Genomic DNA, 17,864 nt, shown 5'->3' on the forward strand with positions numbered 1-17,864 from the left:
GGCCCTACATCATCGAGTCCATTTCACAGCGTATTCTACCTCACTCATTAGTAATGGCCACTCACAACATAGTACATTCAAAAAGATGTCATCATGGAGTGGGCAGGTGCAAATATTTTCTGACAAATGTGACATTTATGGCAGGGAATGTCAACATAATTTGCCAATTGAAACGAGCATCGGTGAGAATAGTTTGATCAGCGTCTCCCCACACCTAACTTCCCCCATCATTCATTAATATTTGAAGGTTTTTTTCTACATTCTATTTTTAGTACATATATTCATCCTACATAGTCATGTTTTTTACAGTGAGCTAGACATGAAGATGTTTTTTTGTAGAGTTGTGTTCATCTTTGCATCGATAGGGTCTGTATTGTATAAATTGTAAACAAGGACTTGAGCCTACTATAATTTGAAGCGTTTTAGTGAGTGAAGATTGATTTCCATGAAACAGATCTAAGTTTATATTTATTTCATTCATCCTGACACAATTTCGGATTTTTTATTATTAATACATTTTGTTAGTGCAAGTTCGCCGCACAGTAAAACCATTCTTAGTAAAAATTCTAAAGATGAAAATAACTCAGGGGAGCTGAAGGTAGGAATTGATATTCCTCTTAAAACAGTCTTGATTGTAGGATGAAGAGAAACATGCACCAGGCAAGGAGTTCCAAAGAGATGCAGTACGTGGAATAAAGCTGTTGGAATGGCTCATATTTCCACATCTCACTCAGCAAAGCAAGCGTTTAAGGTGAGAGGAGAAGCAGAAAGCCTAGTTTCATGGAGGGGTTTAGCTTAAACTTGTTCAGGAAATATTAGGGATAGTCTCACAATAAAAAGCAATGTGGAGCATGCATAATAACCAACAGTCTCATGACATGTGGCGTGTCATGGCCACGCGATTAAGAGCACCGAATTCAAGCTCTGGTGTTTGATCAGCAGAGTGTGGGTTCGAATCCCGATCGTGACACTTGCTACATAAAATTGGGGAGGTAGGGCTTTCTGCTCTACCGCCCAGGCTTCGGACTGATGATCCCAAGCCTACATCCGTACAGTAAAAGGGGTATACCTGTTTCAGCCCTAGGAGTAGGTGGCAACGGCCTCTGGACAAAAATAATTGTAGCCCACACATTAAAGTTGCCTTCAGGCCTTATGTGTCTGGCGACTTGCATAAAAATAAAAATAAAAAGACAGAGAAAAGAGAAAACTGTCTGAAACGTTGATGAGTCCATCAGTTCTTCTCAGAAAAACCAATCACTCACATCAACATGGTGTCACTGCAAATATATTATGTTTATATATATATATGCTTGTAACTTGGAAATGATTGAAGACTTGTACATGGGAGAAGGCACAGCAAACAGTAAAATACTAAAACAAAATGACCATAACCTGCTAAATTGCTACCCGGCAGAGAAAAGGTAAACACATTCTTTCTTATTGCTGTACTTTGGGAGAGAATCACCAGGAGAGATAATTGAGCGAACTTGCAATACCTCCTTGAAGAGGGGAGGAGCTGGATCAAGAGGAGGCAGAGCCTCTTCGATAATGAGAGCCAACCAGTCCTTAATCACACGGGTGCCAAGGCTTTCCACAGACAGCAGTGCATCACAGAGACGGTTCCCTTCACTCTGCATCAGAGTGCACCGCGTCACACCATGGTCATGCTGAAACCCAAACTCGTTCCAGTCATCTGCAATCATCTCTCGACTACAGGAACGAGGACGAGGCGGACTATCTCTCGACTACAGGAACGAGGATGAGGCGGACTATAAGGCGTTGTCAGCTATGCAGAGACTTCACAAACATAGCATGAATCATTGTTAGGGATCCCTACCCTAGCTGTAGAGTTACATCTGTGGAGTTACATCTGTGGGTAACTGAGTGATGCTCTCTGTATGTGTCATCTACAATATTACTGATAGACTTGGATCGTCATCAGACAAAGTGGGGGCCTGGCTGAGGGGAGGATGTTGACTTGTCATTAACCATTTTTTTTACTTACAGACAGGCTCTGGTGTCACATGCCTGGGATACCATGCATGAAATTGTGACACTTGACTCACTTTGCACAAAATTGATTCGCAGAGTTTTAACAGTCATTTCTTCTTGGCAAATGGAGTTTTAAAGTCAAAATTACCTCGACAGGTTAACAGCTATTCTGAGAAAGGTGTATCTTTATATTCGCATAAATCTTTTCTGATGTTTTCAAATGTTCTTTCGTTGATTTAACGGCAGCGTGCCATCGACGCCTTCTTAAAAATCAATGATACCTTTTAACCAAGAGCTGATGTACCAGGGGTCCATGTCAACAAACAGCATGAAAAGTACAAACCAAAAAGCCTTCCACTCACTCAGCAACACCTCCTACGGACAGGAGAAATTAATACCATGTGTTTGGGAAAATTGTGAACTTGGCCTAAGCTCTATGACCAAGTCAAACCCAAACAAACAAAACATTAAAAACACAACATCTGGGTTTTAATTAAACACCAAGGTGATCCCCTGGCTGCCGCATCCCAGGTTGTATCATAAACTTTGGTGTGATCCCTGGCTACACAGCAATAAATGGTTGTATGACCTCTGACTGGCACCCCAACAAATATATTGACGAAATAGGAAGACCGCCAACAAAGGGCTAGATACACGAAGCTCAGTTTGGAGAGCGCTGGCACGTTGGTTCAAATTCCACTTAAGTAAATTTTCTTTGTTCAGCACCCAACACATTTTTTGTTTGAGACACTTCTTCGATGCCCATTAAAAGACCATTTTCTGTATGCACACTCTACAACCCAGACAAACATGAAATATTGAAGCTGGGAGGTCCAACACATTCCCCCACGAGGCTTGTTTTACCAAGCGAAACGTGACAACCTGGATCAACAAAAACCCTATCCTAATGTACAAGCAATGTTTCCGTTCAAGCAATGTTTCCGTTATTACCACCAGTTCAGCTTGTCTCACTGACTTAATGCGACTGGGCTAGATGAGCATCCAGGGGCCGAACTTCATGGCTCTGCTTAGCTTCGGATTCTGCGCTTACGATCACCATTCTCCATTTGCAGGGCAAGCACCAAATTTTTGCGCTAGCTGTGCAAGTGAAGAATGCTAAGTATCTTGTTGTACGCAGAAACAAAAAATTCCCTGCTTCAGCAAGCGCCGATTCTTTTCTTACAGTAAGCAGAGCCATGAAACTAGGCCCTGGTCAGAAATGCTGTACACACACCACTGAGCTCAGTCATGCTCAGCGAGGGAAACAGTTCAAAATGGTACCGCTGACGACTAAGATTTACCTCCCGGGAACTGAGTTCCTGACGGGGAGTCCAAGCCTACAGTAGCGATTACTGACAGCGTTAGAGAACATCTTCATTGAGCAAAGGGCTAGCTTATTATTTAGTATTTATGTTTCAGGCTGAGGTAGTTGCCCTTGCAAATTTACTTCAGAATGAATAATGGTGCGTTAAGCTGAGGGTCACTGAGGAATTGTAGCCACGTAGAAATTTAATCTTAGAGTGGATTTTCATCAATGTAGGGCAGGGTTAGGATAACAAATCAGAGTAGCAGCTTTTCTCATTATGCTTAAAAGAAGAAAAAATTACAATTATTGTGTTGGATATTTGTATATTATGAAGCCTTCCATTTGTGGCCTAAAATAACAACTGCTTGACCCCAATGAAATCAAAAGGCCAGGGGTCAAACATGCTAATAATTCTGTGCACATACAAGTTAATGTATGCTTTACTTTTGCAACAAACAATTTGAACAAAGAGAAATAGGAAAACATACAGTACGGTGACTTTGTTTTAAAGGTATGGTCATAGATTGGTCTTAATAACATTATTCTTATCATTACTTTTTGTTTACCTTCAAATCAAATTCACAGTAATTCATGAAGATAAAACCATTTAGAATGTCCAAAATTGCACAAAAACCAAAGATAAAAACCAAATAAAAAACATTCCAAGGACATGGTCTTTGTAGAGGGGCGTAGTCAAGACTTCAAAGCTGAAATATGAAATTGCACTTTGCATTTGATCTACATTTACAATGTAGTACTGAGCAAGTCTTGTATTTGAAAAATACCCATACCCGATTAGCAGACTTCCTCATTAATAATCACACACCCTTGTGTGTTTCTGAAGAGGCCGCTCTGTGCCTATAGCATTCCGACGTATATGCATTATCAAATTCTACCACATTACATCTCTCTCATAGTCTGATAAAACCGCGCCATAGCCTCGTGGCAATGCAACAACAAACACCCCATACACAGTGTACGAGTGTATGCACGACAATTAAGAACAAACACAAAAAATTAAGCGATCAAGGAATTGTTTTCATCCCAAAAGGAAATTATTTGTCTTCCACTTGAGTCTTTCTCCTCTGTTGTAAGTCAACAAAAACTTAACAGCATCCAGTTTATTTGACCTTTCATAAATGCCTTCCCAAACACTAAAACAATCTCAAAGACATTTCCTCCAGGGGGTGAAGAGCAAACTTTCCTGCAGACAAGGGAAAATGCGTCACTGTTGTTTATTTTGTGTTCCGAGCGAAAATTTAGAGCAGGGAAAACAAAACATGGACCAAGAGATTAAATCAAAACGTGAACACAATCGCACCTTGGGCAAGCTGGCTTTCCTCGTAGCTGCTGGTGGTGATGGAGCGCTCTCTAAGAGCTTGTAACTCACGGGAGATGTTTGATAATGAGTCCTCGTCGACTTGGTCATCAGGTGAAGAATCCGACTGTAGTGGTACAAAGAGAAGAGAAACAGAGGTTATTAAAAACTGAAAGGATTTGGGTACTTTATTGTAACACAAAACACAATGTCCACAGATTTACATAAAACTTACACCTTTTGAAGGTAATGATAGTAGAAAGCGTCCTTAACATATTAGTTGCTGAGGTGCTGTAGTTTTTGAGAAATGAGTAAAACAACGTCATGATATACGTTTTTATGCTAAAATAATTTTAGTCTCATGATCACTGAGACGAAAATTATTTTCATGACATTGTTTTACTAATTTCTCAAAACTACAGCACCTCAGCAAGTAATATTTTCAGGGAAGCTTTCTACCATCATTATCTTCACTGTGTAAGTTTAATGTAAATCTGTGGACATTGTGTTTTTGTCCCACAAAAAGTACATAGACCCTTTAATAACTGTTATTATTATCATTTAATTCTTGATTGACTTATGTGAAAGGTCAAACAGATCCAACAAACTTTTTATGTACAGGACCCAAGTTTGCAGAGCACCATTTAGCCCAAAATGTAGCTAAGCACTACTAAGTTTTGTTTGGCAAAATTTTAAGCAGCTCTATGATATTGGGTCCAGCAGCCGATTTAACGAAATGCTAGGATTAATCCTATCTCGAGTTAGGACGAGTAACATGTCCTAACTTAGGATGGGTTCAATGCAACCTTCGCCTTTGGATACAAAACTTAACTCGTACTACGTCCTAAGATTAATCCCAAGTTAGGAAGCCTATTTCAAAGGTTAAAGGCAAATTTCTGCTTTTGCGTGTGTGTACTCTACGGTTACCAGGCATTCTTCGCTTACACAGCTGGTGCAGAATTTCGAAGCTTGCCCTGTAAACGAAGATCGGTGATTGCAAGCGCAGAATTCATTTTTAATGTCATTTTTTTGAATGCGCACATGTCAATTTAGCCACAAAAGATACATGAACAGGGTCTGAAGTTAAAACGCAAAACAAAGCTGCCTCATCTGAATTTTTAAAACATAAAATTGTTGACTAAATGTTTCCGTTTTCATGCAACCAAGACGCCCCGCCCAACTTATTAACGGTTGGTGAAATGCTGCGCATAATTTTCTCAGTCCTCTTTTAATTGCATTCTTGCATTCCAGACGATTAATTTCGCTCTATTTAATTCATAAGCCCACCACAGCTGAGTATGTTTTCATTTTATTGTGTCTAATGTATTCAAAACACACTAAGAATCAGCCAGGTTCGGTCTAGGAAGAGAGGAAAGGTGTCAACTAAGTGTGCCTCGTGTGGCACGAGCTCAAATTAAGCAGTTAGGGTGTGTGCTGAAACAGCCAGGATGGGGAATTTACTTTAGGGCTGTTGGTTTTGTTTCTGGCATAACATGTATCCTGTGGTGCGGCCTCGGTTAATTATGACTTGCAATTAAGATATTGGATGGGTCTGAACAGCAAGTAATCATATTCCCTCAAATGTTATTTACATAAAAAGTGCACGCACAGGGGCAGTTTAATAAAATAACTTCTATATATATATAATTGATTTTGGTTTTAACCCATACACTGATCCCAACCGAGTAATATGCCTGTGAATTTTGTTTACAAGACTCAGGAAAGTACCGAGTTTACAGTGCTAACACACATCGGTGTATGGGTATGGGTAAAAACCAAAATAAATAGTCTTTATCCCCGATGCAAATGAAACATCTATTATAACTTTTGTATTATTACAATTCTGTTATTAAACGTAGTGCAACGTACATGATTTACATGCATGCAATGCCACTATACAGTTTTAAGTAAAACCAATACTATTTTCTCAGTCATAGTCTGAAATTCAATTAAATGCCTGTATAATCCATGTAGGAATGATAGAACACTGTACATGTACATGTACATGCCATGTAGAGATTGTTCGTTATTAATACCGTAGATTAGGCTAATAATACACAATGTACATTATTATACCTGTTCTATGATCAACACTCAGTGTGCAACACATACAACTTGGTCATCAGCAGGTACATGTATGCCTAGCTACTACAGTACATGTCATGTATGTTAATAAGGCCCATGGACAGAGACTGTAAAGAAGGGATGGCCACAGATCCACCGTACCGAGTAATTGTATGAATCCTTCTTCGTCTCTGGTCCAACATGTATAACCACCTGAAAAGGGACCAGTCTATCGAACATCTGACTTGATGAATTGTCCAAAGAAACAGACATGATAATTGTAGGTACGCGTATGGCTTGACACAGTTTGGATTAGGTGCATACAGACAAATTTACCCTAACCAACTACATAAGTGCAGCTGCAGTGATGTGTCTGTCCACCATACATGTACCTCAAAATAAGCCTTTATGAGATATGGCGGACACAATGCTACAACACTTTCAGGTTTGGGTATATTTGTGTGTATACACAAATCAAACAGTACACTCATTTCACGTCTGCCATAACTCAATAAGGCTTTATATGGCTTACTGTGTCCATAGAGCAAGACTATGGTGTGACAAGCGCAGACTGAGCCAACTTATGCAGCAAACAATAAGTAATTATGAATTATTCACATTGTACTTTTACAAATCAAAGATCCTGTTGCACCATTCCCTACATGTCTACAAGGTGTGGCTAGTCAAGGCAAACTATCCATCCATCTTAAATATGTTAGTGTTTCTTTAGAATGTTTAATTCATCTTGCTTTATAATTACTCCATTTGTACTATATTTATTACAATATTGTTATTTAATGGGGGGTTTTCAAGCTGTGCAAATGGAAATAAACCAACCAAGTATACGACTGTTGCATGCTGCAGCTAGCCATAACACAAGAAAGGATGCAGTCTGCCTTGTACTCCTTGACTCCTCCTTAGGAACACCCTCATTGCTAAGATTTTCAAGCAGGCTTCGGTAAACCAAGACCCAAGAATTGACACAGTCTGCCACACTCCTTGGCCCACTCTGTCTAAGCTCAGATTGTCGAGCACACTGCAGCAAACCAAAACTCAACACAAATGATGCTGTCTGCCCCACCCCTTGACTTCACTCTGAAATCATCCAATGCCTTAAGCTCAGATTGTCAAACTCATCGCAGCAAACCAAAACTCAAGATATGGTGCAGTCTTCCCCACCCCTAGGCCACACCCTAGATTCATCCAGTGTCTTAAACTCAGACTGCCAAGCACACTGCAGCAAACCAAAGCTCAAGAAATGATGACGCAGTCTGCCCCCCCCCCCCTAGGCCACACCCTGGATTCATCCAATATCTTAAACTCAGACTGCCAAGCACACTGCAGCAAACTTAAGCTCAAGAAATTATGCTGTCTGCCCCGCCCGAGAGGTGCTTTGAGACTTCAATCCCTCAGTATGTTTGCACATGTTAATAAAGCATCCCCTTCTCAGCACATCTCCAGCAAGATTCCCAGTCTTTAACCAAAAAAAATCTATCACTCTACGATTGGGAAAATGTCACAGACAGTCAGGCACCGACATTTTCCAGTCGGACTGGCAACCATTGAATCATGAGATGCTGATGCTGGCTTGCGTGGCCTTGGCATTGAGGGGGATGAGACCTAACTTATTACTACCCTGCAAACGTAGAGTAGAGATGTCATTGCTACATGATGTATGCATGCATACACACTAAAAACGCAATGTGTGAAATTGAAAACTCATTTTATTTTTTCTTGCACCTTGTACATGTACATGTGCATGTAAGTCCTCTTGCCGTATACTAAGCACTTAAAATGGTCACACCTTTGGAATGAAAATTGAGAGAGTATTCAGTTTAGGGTGTGACAATTCTTTTTGACGATACAGAGAGTAAAGACATGTTAAAGAGGGGCTTCATAATCAAAATAATTTTTGTGATGCAGTCATTTTTTTTCAACAGATAAAGTTGTTATGAAAATGGGAGAATAACTTACATGCAAGTCACTAACTTCACAATAAAATGCGAGATTAGAGACTTGTAAAAATCCAGCTCACATGAGGACTTTAACTATTGGAAAATAAGCACATCACAAAATTAAATTTGACATTTGCCTTCCCCTTTATAAAGACTCTGTCTATTGGAAATTGAGTGCATCACAAAACTGAATTCAACCTTGGGCCACTCTTTAATATTCATGAATTTAGCATGTTAGTACATTATCACCGTATGCATATTGGGGAGTATAATAAAGTTACACTTAGCCTGTTCTTTCATAAAAGGCATTTGGCTTTTAGAACAGTTTGATTGTTTTATTCCTATATAAATGTAGATGCACACAATAAAGCAAACATCTGAAAATTTCATTTCAAAACAGTGTTCTGAGTGAAATGTTTCTCAAAATCCTTTATATTTTACTGTTGAAAGCTGACTGTAGGCTTCTAACCAATAGTTTTCGTTGCCATACAAGACAATGGACACAACAAAAAACAAACCTGTGAAAATTTGAGCTCAATTGATCGTCGAAGTTGCGAGATAATAATGAAAGAAAAAACACCCTTGTCACACGAAGTTGTGTGCTTTCAGACGCTTGATTTTGAGACCTCAAATTCTAAATCTGAGGTCTCGAAATCAAATTGGTGGAAAATTACTTCTTTCTCAAAAACTACGTTACTTCAGAGGGAGCCGTTTCTCACAATGTTTTATACTATCAACCTCTCCCCATTACTCGTTTCCAAGTAAGGTTTTATGCTAATAATTATTTTAAGTCATTACCAATAGTGTCCACTGCCTTTAATTTTAAGAGTGATTAACACTTCCCTCTAAATGACTGTAAAAGAACAATTCAGTTGGTGCAATGTCATTCCCTTACCCTCCAGATCATAAAAACAAGACGGAGTAAGTTTTGATGATTATTTCTATACTTCAAATGTACATTTTTGTTAGCACTGTCAAACAGCATGGACACAGACAAACCACATTTGACAAGGTTAAATTTTTGCAGTTCTGACAAATATAATTAGTGAAGGGAATACAATGAAGACTCATTTATTTTATTTCTATGATTCAAACAATAAAATGGGGTGAAACAAATTTCAATATTTTGTGCAAACCTTTCTTCAACCATGATTTGACCAGGTACGTTGGTATAAACTTTTCACAGCCACAAGTTTGGCTAATTAAACCATGGTTGGCAAAAGTATGGGTGGTCTTTAAAGCAAAAAAGTACACTAATTTATAATTTCTTACAAAACTCTAACTCAAAACTCTATTGTTTGTAGCTAAGGAAGGAGATTAAAAAAGGCAAAGTTGTTGCCAATCCAGTAAATAAATAGGATGGTCTATAAACTGCTAGTTTTTACTCATAAAGGAAATGAGTAACACATATACCACAGCAGGACTCCGAATTGGCATTGAACTGCAAGCCTGTGGCCAGTGACTGTTGGTGTCCCACCACAAAACTCTTGAGTGGAAATACCTCACTGTGTAACACTCAAGAAAATGATGTTCAAATGTTGACTTAAGAGTTGACTAAGTATCTTTCGTTTCTGTTGAATTTCGTTTCTGTTGAATACTGTAATTGTACACTTTACCCCAAAACAAATGCCAATTCTCTAATGAGCTTAAAGGAACACGTTGCCTTGGATCGGTCGAGTTGGTCTTTGAAATGCGTTTGTAACCGTTTTTTATAAAATGCATATGGGTAGAAAGATGTTGAAAAAGTAGAATACAATGATCCACACAAACATGCCTCGAAATTGCGTGGTTTTCCTTTTACCTCGTCGACTAACACGTTGGCCATTTATGGGGGTCAAAATTTTGACTCCCATAAATGGCCGACCATGTTAGTTCGCACAGTAGAAGGAAAACCACGCAATTTCGAGGCAAACTTGTGTGGATCATTGTATTCTACTTTTAAAACATCTTTCCAACCATATGCATTTTATAAAAAACGGTTACAAACGCTTTTGTTTTGACCAACTCGTCCGATCCAAGGCAACGTGTTCCTTTAAGTTGTTTTGACAGTTCATCACTGATTTGAGAGGGTTTTTTTAACGATGATTTAGGTCTTTAAAAAAAAAAACATTCTAGTCCAGGAAATTTTTTAAGCTCGAAGCTCTGCACATGTGATGGACAAAATTAACAGTCACATATATGTGCAAGTCTCCCGCCTATTCTAACATTTGTTTCCTTCACATGTTACAGCAATGTGGGACCAAATTTGTCCCAATTTTTTTTGAATAGGCACGAAACCAGAGAAAAAAATACACTGACAGGTAAGATCCAGAAGAAAAATATTTATCCAAACTAAAAAGATAAGTACACACATCAGTGTACTTAATAATTATAATGATAATAATAATAATAATTGGATAATTTTGTCCTTGGAAGCAGAGGTTTCTATCTCAAGCCACAGAGACTCAAAACAGTCTTAAGTTAGCCACGGATTGATTCGGTAAATGGTCTCCTACCTGGAAAAGCTCATCTATTTCTTCAATAACTCGATCTGCTGTAACGGAGGGATCTTGGTCTTCAGGCGGCATGGAGGAAAGTACCATGGAATGCATGTCAAAACATTGGGTCAGTTCATGGTCCTCTGGTAAGTCAAGATTGTCGCCATTTCTCTGTTGAGATTGAAACAAAACAAAGTCCCTTTATCATTCAATATTTCATTTCAGAATGACATTATAAAAATTGATTAATCTGCCAGTGCATATATTTAAAAAGAATTTCAAAATTATGATTACCATTATTTATTTGACCAACACAAAATTAACAGAAAAGTTGTTTTTTAAAAAGAAAAACAGAAAACAAAACAAATTATACAATATGGATTCAAATGGAAATCTGGAATGTTTGGGTGAATCTTTCAGGAGAAAACCATTGACAAAATTGTCATTTCATTTGAAAAATAATTGACAAAATTGTCATTTCATTTGAAAAATAACTTATTTTAACAACAATATGGTCTCTGGTCTTTTTTTTTCAAAAAAAACTTAAAGATTTGAAAAAGACGAAACATACCAAAGTTAAGACGGACTAATCCAAGTCAAAATAAGTTGGATGTTCATTAATCAAAACGAACCTTGGGCACTGCAACATGAGCCCAATTTCATATAGCTGCTCACATACATGTATCTAAGCACAAAATTTGTTTAAGTAGTATTGTCGCTTTAAGCAGTTGAACCGCGATGTGTTTGTAAAACTGTCATGTTTTAATTGAATATTGGAAATGCTTGAAATAGTTTTTCAATTATCAGCCAAAATACCATGTCACATAACTGGTATTCTGCATATTTTTGCTGAACAAAATTTGTTTCAGTAGTATTGTCTCTTTAAGCAGTTGAACCGCTATGTGTTTGTAAAACTGTCATGTTTTAATTGGATATTAGAAATGGTTGAAATAGATTTTTGATTATCAGCCAAAATACCATGTCACATAACTGGTGTTCTGCATATTCTTGCTGAACAAAATTTGTTTTTGTCTCTTTAAGCAGTTGAACCGCGATGTGTTTGTAAAACTGTCATGTTTTAATTGGATATTAGGAACATGCTTGAAATAGTTTTGTCAATCGCCTCATCAGCGAGATGGTCCTCATAAGGTACTGAGACCGATGTGTCACGTTCCCAGCGATTCAGCTAAGTACCTAGACAACACGCACCTGTGTTAACACACTACCTAGAGGCTATCCTACTTTAACATTTAACTGTAACATGAATTCACAGGGCTAGAATTTTCCACTGGATCGCTAGCCCGAGGCCTGTGATTTTGTCATCAGGCCAGTAAACTCATGACCGGACGAGTACAGCGGTCTTGTGTTTGTGTTCAAATGTAGACTTCAGTTTCAGTCTGATAAAAAATGTTATGTTGATTATTGAAGGATACACACCCATAATACAAATAAGATATTCTCCTAGTGCTTTATCAAATTCAAATGGTTCAGCTGTTGAGGCATCTTTTCGTTTCACTTCAATTCTTGTCTTGTACACAAATTCTGGGTAGTAAATATTTTAAAAGCTATAAACACATGTATGTAAGCCCTGCGGTCTGTGGAATTTCCCCTTCAAATTTGAGCCTGATTCAATGGTCTGCTACAACCAAGTAATGTACATTCAAAGTACAATGTTATTAACCGCTTGCATTGACAATGAGAAAACACGCGGCTACTTTCGGCCCACGGACTGCCATTTTTTATTTGTAAAAGCACACGTAAAGATTTATAATCACATGCCTCTAAAACTGCATGCCCCACCTAAAAAGCGCCTTACACATGTGACGTGTGACATGTCAGGTGAATTGGGTCAATACTAGAGTCTATAAGAACATCCTGTGTAGCAGTGGCCAGCCTTGACCTTATTATATTAGGGACCACAGACATTGGAACTGAAATTAAATTAAATCAAACAAATGTATCCCAGTCAGCAAATTTGTAAAAATTGTATCCTGGAAAATCAATCAAAGTCTTGGGGACACAGGTGCCCAATTTCATGTAGCAGCTTTTCCTTTAGCATCCAAATATTAACTTAATAAAAATAAGCTGGATTCAGTCATAGATGTTAACTTGACATGCTATTTTTGCAAGGTAACTTTATCCTGGTGAGTAAAATTTTGTTTGCTTGGCTACTTTTTGGACATAGACAGAGGATGGACATTGGACCAAGGACAACTGACTGCAAATTATGCAATCAAATTGTTGTAATTTGGGAACTTTTAGAACAAGAAAAAGTAATGTCAAGTCAGGCATACAATGTAATCCAATTCTTTTTCAGTGATCTCAAGACTAAAAATAACGTCTGCAGATTGCTACATGTACCTCCACAGCGATCCAACAATGTATTGTGTATTCATTCAATGTTTTTACGGTGTAATGTATTTTTGGGCAGAGGAAGATCGGTAGGGGAGCATAAAGGCTTGAGTGCCTACTCAAACAAACCGGCAGCCAACATGTGGAGTCATTTCTTTTCAGGCCTTGCGCTTCTCAAAATATCAGATTACTGGAGAAACACAGTCGTCATCCATTTGTTAATCCTAAATTAAAGTTCAGCAGTCTCAGATCATACTTAAAATGTACACAAGTTACAAAAACAACTTTGATCCTTGTCCTGGTTTTGTTTCTCTTACAGGGAATGCATTAAGCTTGGGCGATATCGATTTATTTTATTCACGATATATCGCCGACAATATATATCGCGATATTCGATATAAACTCCAAGTGAAAGTTGTAGAAGAGACAGTCCTAGCATAAGAGAGGTGTTCTAATGACCTATTCTCTGGTTTTACTCCAAACCTATGGGGTGCAAGATGTCTCAGCTAGCAAATACATCGCGATATTTAATCAATATATCGATATATCGCGTTTATTTCGATTAAAACCAAATCCATCCGATATCGAAATCGTGTCAAAATTAATATCGCGATATTCGATAATATCGTGATATCGCCCAAGCTTAGAATGCATAGTAGTAGATTATGGAAATTAAAGCTTGGTTCACGCATGTCGCTCAAGTTGAAATTTGCTACACCCTTCTAGTTGCAAAATAAATGCAAACATGTTGTGATGTCAAATTCGCTTTGCATTCGAATATGAAGGATGACCCAGGCTTAACGAGGATCATTTTAATCCTCTTCTTGTCAAGCATTAGGAATCCAGCGTCAACAGTTGTGCGAGACATTTTCAATCGAAATGGGTGCACTAAATGTGAACTTTGCGGCCAACGGAGACAGGTCATTGGCTAAGAGTTTGGCCTCCACGATCCAGTAATTGCGGCCAACGCAAGGGATCTATTCCTGTAGTCTTAAGAAGGTGACTTCCTACAGTACCTGGTTTGTACACAAGTTGAGGGTTGGCATGTGTAGTTTTCTTGTGTGTGAGTTCTTCCAGTCTAGCGGCATTACTTGGCCCATGTTGTCTGTCACTTTCTTCCATATTCTGTACGAGAAAAGATGAAGAAATATAAAGAAAAGTTTATTAAAAACATTGAACTAGTACCATGACATTTCCCTTTCCAATTAGGAGGCAAAATTTGCATTAGAACATTTCAAGGGGCACCAAGGCAATAATTATGAAAGATATCAAACCTACATATACCCTATTTCACAGAGCTGCTTAAAAAAATTTGCTTCAATGTTTTCTGCAAAGCAAACATTAGAAGGAAACCAGTGTTGCAAACAGTAAATACAGAAAATGGTATTTTGGCTGACAGTAACCTTTTTGCTTAATTTGTGCTTAAAAGCAGGGGTGAAGTTGTGTCATAGTGGTACTCTTTAAGTGATCCACTCAGCACCCTACTACCAGTGATTAATGGCGAGTATCCTCTACCCTGACATGTTGACATGAGATAGTAAATAAGCCCTACATGTATAGTGTAATGGCCCATGCATTGCCATTCCGCTTGCTCGCTGCCAGCCCACAGTAAAAAAAAAAAAAAACACAAGAGAGACCTTCCTTTTCACATAATGCATGACATGTTAGCCTAGACACTATCCCCTACAAATACTTTAAATTTCAATGCCCTACAATTTGTCTTAGTCTTACACTTTGCTTTTCCCACTGTGGTTTTGTGACTTTATAAAGACTAGATTGCAGTGTTCTAAGTTCTAAAATCCTTGAAAGTGTGCTGACATCTGGGCCATATTTCATAAAAAGTAGCTCAGCACAACAAAATTATCTTTACCAGAATAAGGTCCAGCCAAACCACTTTGAGACAAGTTGTGGTATCCTGCTAATTTCTAATGGGAAGACAATTATTTTAACTACTACTTTCTGCACAAGAAGCTCTTTAAAATAAGGCCCTGCAGCCAATTTCACGAAAAGCTAGGATTATTGCAATAACATTGGTTCATGCGTCGTAATGTCTGTTCTGCTTGGAAGACAGTTATTATAACTAATATTTTCTGCACATGAAGCTCTTTAAAATAAAACCCTGCAGCCAATTTCACGAAAAGCAAGGATTATTGTTATAAGATTGGTTCATGCGTCCTAATGTCTATAATAGATACGGAACTGAACTCGTCTTAAGTCCTAAGATTAATCCTTAAGTTAAAAAGAGTTTGGTGAAATAAATGGCTGCTCCTCGAAAAAAAAAGTTACACTGCTTAACGGAAGTCACAAGTTCTGTTACCATAAAGGAAAATAAACATACAAGTAAATGCACAATTTTTTAAACCAATAACAGCTCTTAAATAAATTTGCATCCAATTTGCATCAGTTCCTCCAAAAACAATATAAAAATAGCACTCTGTTTACAAATTACTCATCGGAGGAGTCAGCATCAGTCACGCCACAAGGAGACTATTTATGCATGTACACATAAGATGATGTTGTGAAGGATTATGTTCTCCTCACGCGACTCAACAGAGTCTGCCAGGCCGTAAAGAACAACATGCAATTAGTGCTCAGTTCCACAGGTAATTTACATTTATATTGAGTCAAATACAAGATACTGGATACAGTACATTAGAGCTGCTAATGTGAGGTACACGTAAAGCGTGGGCTTAGATGTTCAACAAAATGTTTGGCGCTTGTGTAAACGAAGAGCCGTGTTTAATAATGTTCAACTCGTTTAGGATACAATGTACATTTTGACATTTGGAATGGACAAAATACTGCTTGATTGTTCATATCTGTTTGTTTTTTGAGAAACATGATACCTCCATGTATAGTGTACTCTCTAATGAGTAAAAGTAAAGAGTGAAAAACACCACTCTTTACATTTCAAATTGTCCCTCATATGGCTCTTTCAAAAGGGTGGTGGTTATTTCACTCATTTAGAGGGGTTTCACTCCAGGACAGAGTGAAAAAAATCACTCAAAGAGTGGAAGACCACTTGAAAAAGAGTTATCCCTCATATGGCTCTTCAAAGAGTGCTTTTTCACTCCTTTGCATTTAGAGATTAAGCTCATATTATTATGAAAGAACCCAATCCAATTGTTCAGCTGCTATGTGCCTAAATGAAGACCGTGCCAGAATCAGAGAGAAAGAGCTGATATGTTATTTCTGAATTTCGTAGATTCCTCATTACAATGCCCATAATATCTTACTACAACCTGAGAGAACAAACAAACAGACAAACAGGATACTGTGTATACAATGGTGGACAGCACGGCCACTGGCCAAATTGACAATATTACAAATGTACACTATCTTTGTTGCTCGTGAGTTGGTTGAGTTGTCTTTGGTTTGTACATGTACATTGAAGATCTTAAGAACCACTGACTGTCCTTTTGCGTAGCGCTAGTGGAAACATCATCGCTAGTCAGTCTTAAAGTGAATTATTGTCGAGGTCCCGCCATTACCTCACGTCCATTAGCCATGAACAAACAAATGAGCAATGTTAAATTTATTGTGTATATTGTCCATGTTAAATGCAAATATTTGTGTATGTTTTCCGTTTTTGAATGAAATTAGCATCTTCTGTCAAAATTCATTTCCTCAGAAAAAAATAATTATAAACAAAAAAATCAGACCATGCAACTTTTTCCACTGGGTTGGCTTGAATTTTCAAGCAAACCCAGTGGCAAATCACTCAGCAATTTGAAACAAATAAAATCTGTTTTCAACTTCATTTTGACATGTTGCTGAATATTTGCAAGGCAAGGCCGTGTCTGAACAACAACTTCAGCTACGGCTACACTGCTACAATAGATCAGCGTGTTTGCCAGTGTTTGCCAGTGTAGCCAAAGTCACCGTTTCGGACACTGCCTAACCCCATGGTAGAATATGTGAGTACGTACAACACCTTGATGTATTGCCTCATTGTTTCAGACGGACTGTACACACACCGAGCTGAATCACTGACATGACTCAAGTATTCATAATGATCCTTGGGCATGTCATTTGAATAAATGAATGTCTACATGTACACTGTACGTCACTTCCACAATGTTAATACATGTAGTCCTGTGCTTGGATGGTGCACTATCAGCTTGTTAAAAATAAATGCCCATTGAATTGAATGTTGGGCTGATATAATTGGAGATTCCTGTATGGCTCCGACTTCTTTTCAAACCTCACAAACCTATTTTCCTTGAGTCAACTCATTTGATGTCCAAAATATCTATCTGAAAATTTGTATTTTGACAGTGACAATTCCTTAGCTAAAGTCTCATCACTAGTTGTCAGGTTTGAGTTTTCTGGTACTTGTCAGCTCTGCATACTGTGAAAGCTCTGCTTGTCCATTGTTGATTTGCGTCTCTCAGATGTCT

General features: G+C 38.1%; 1 protein-coding gene across 2 annotated transcripts in view; it reads right to left on the reverse strand.

The window, feature by feature from the left end:
• Nucleotides 1-17,864, reverse strand: part of LOC139948696 (fasciculation and elongation protein zeta-2-like) — a 56,497-nt gene that overhangs the window by 34,180 nt on the left and 4,453 nt on the right. For both annotated transcript variants that reach the window (XM_071946957.1, XM_071946965.1), the window contains exons 2-4: nt 14,481-14,589; nt 11,131-11,283; nt 4,620-4,743 (exon numbers count right to left, since the gene is read on the reverse strand). In XM_071946957.1, the coding sequence (XP_071803058.1) occupies nt 4,620-4,743; nt 11,131-11,283; nt 14,481-14,589 (386 nt within the window). The remainder of the gene's footprint in view (nt 1-4,619; nt 4,744-11,130; nt 11,284-14,480; nt 14,590-17,864) is intronic.

The sequence above is a fragment of the Asterias amurensis genome, chromosome 1 (assembly GCF_032118995.1).
Source record: "Asterias amurensis chromosome 1, ASM3211899v1".
NCBI classification, from domain to species: domain Eukaryota; kingdom Metazoa; phylum Echinodermata; class Asteroidea; order Forcipulatida; family Asteriidae; genus Asterias; species Asterias amurensis.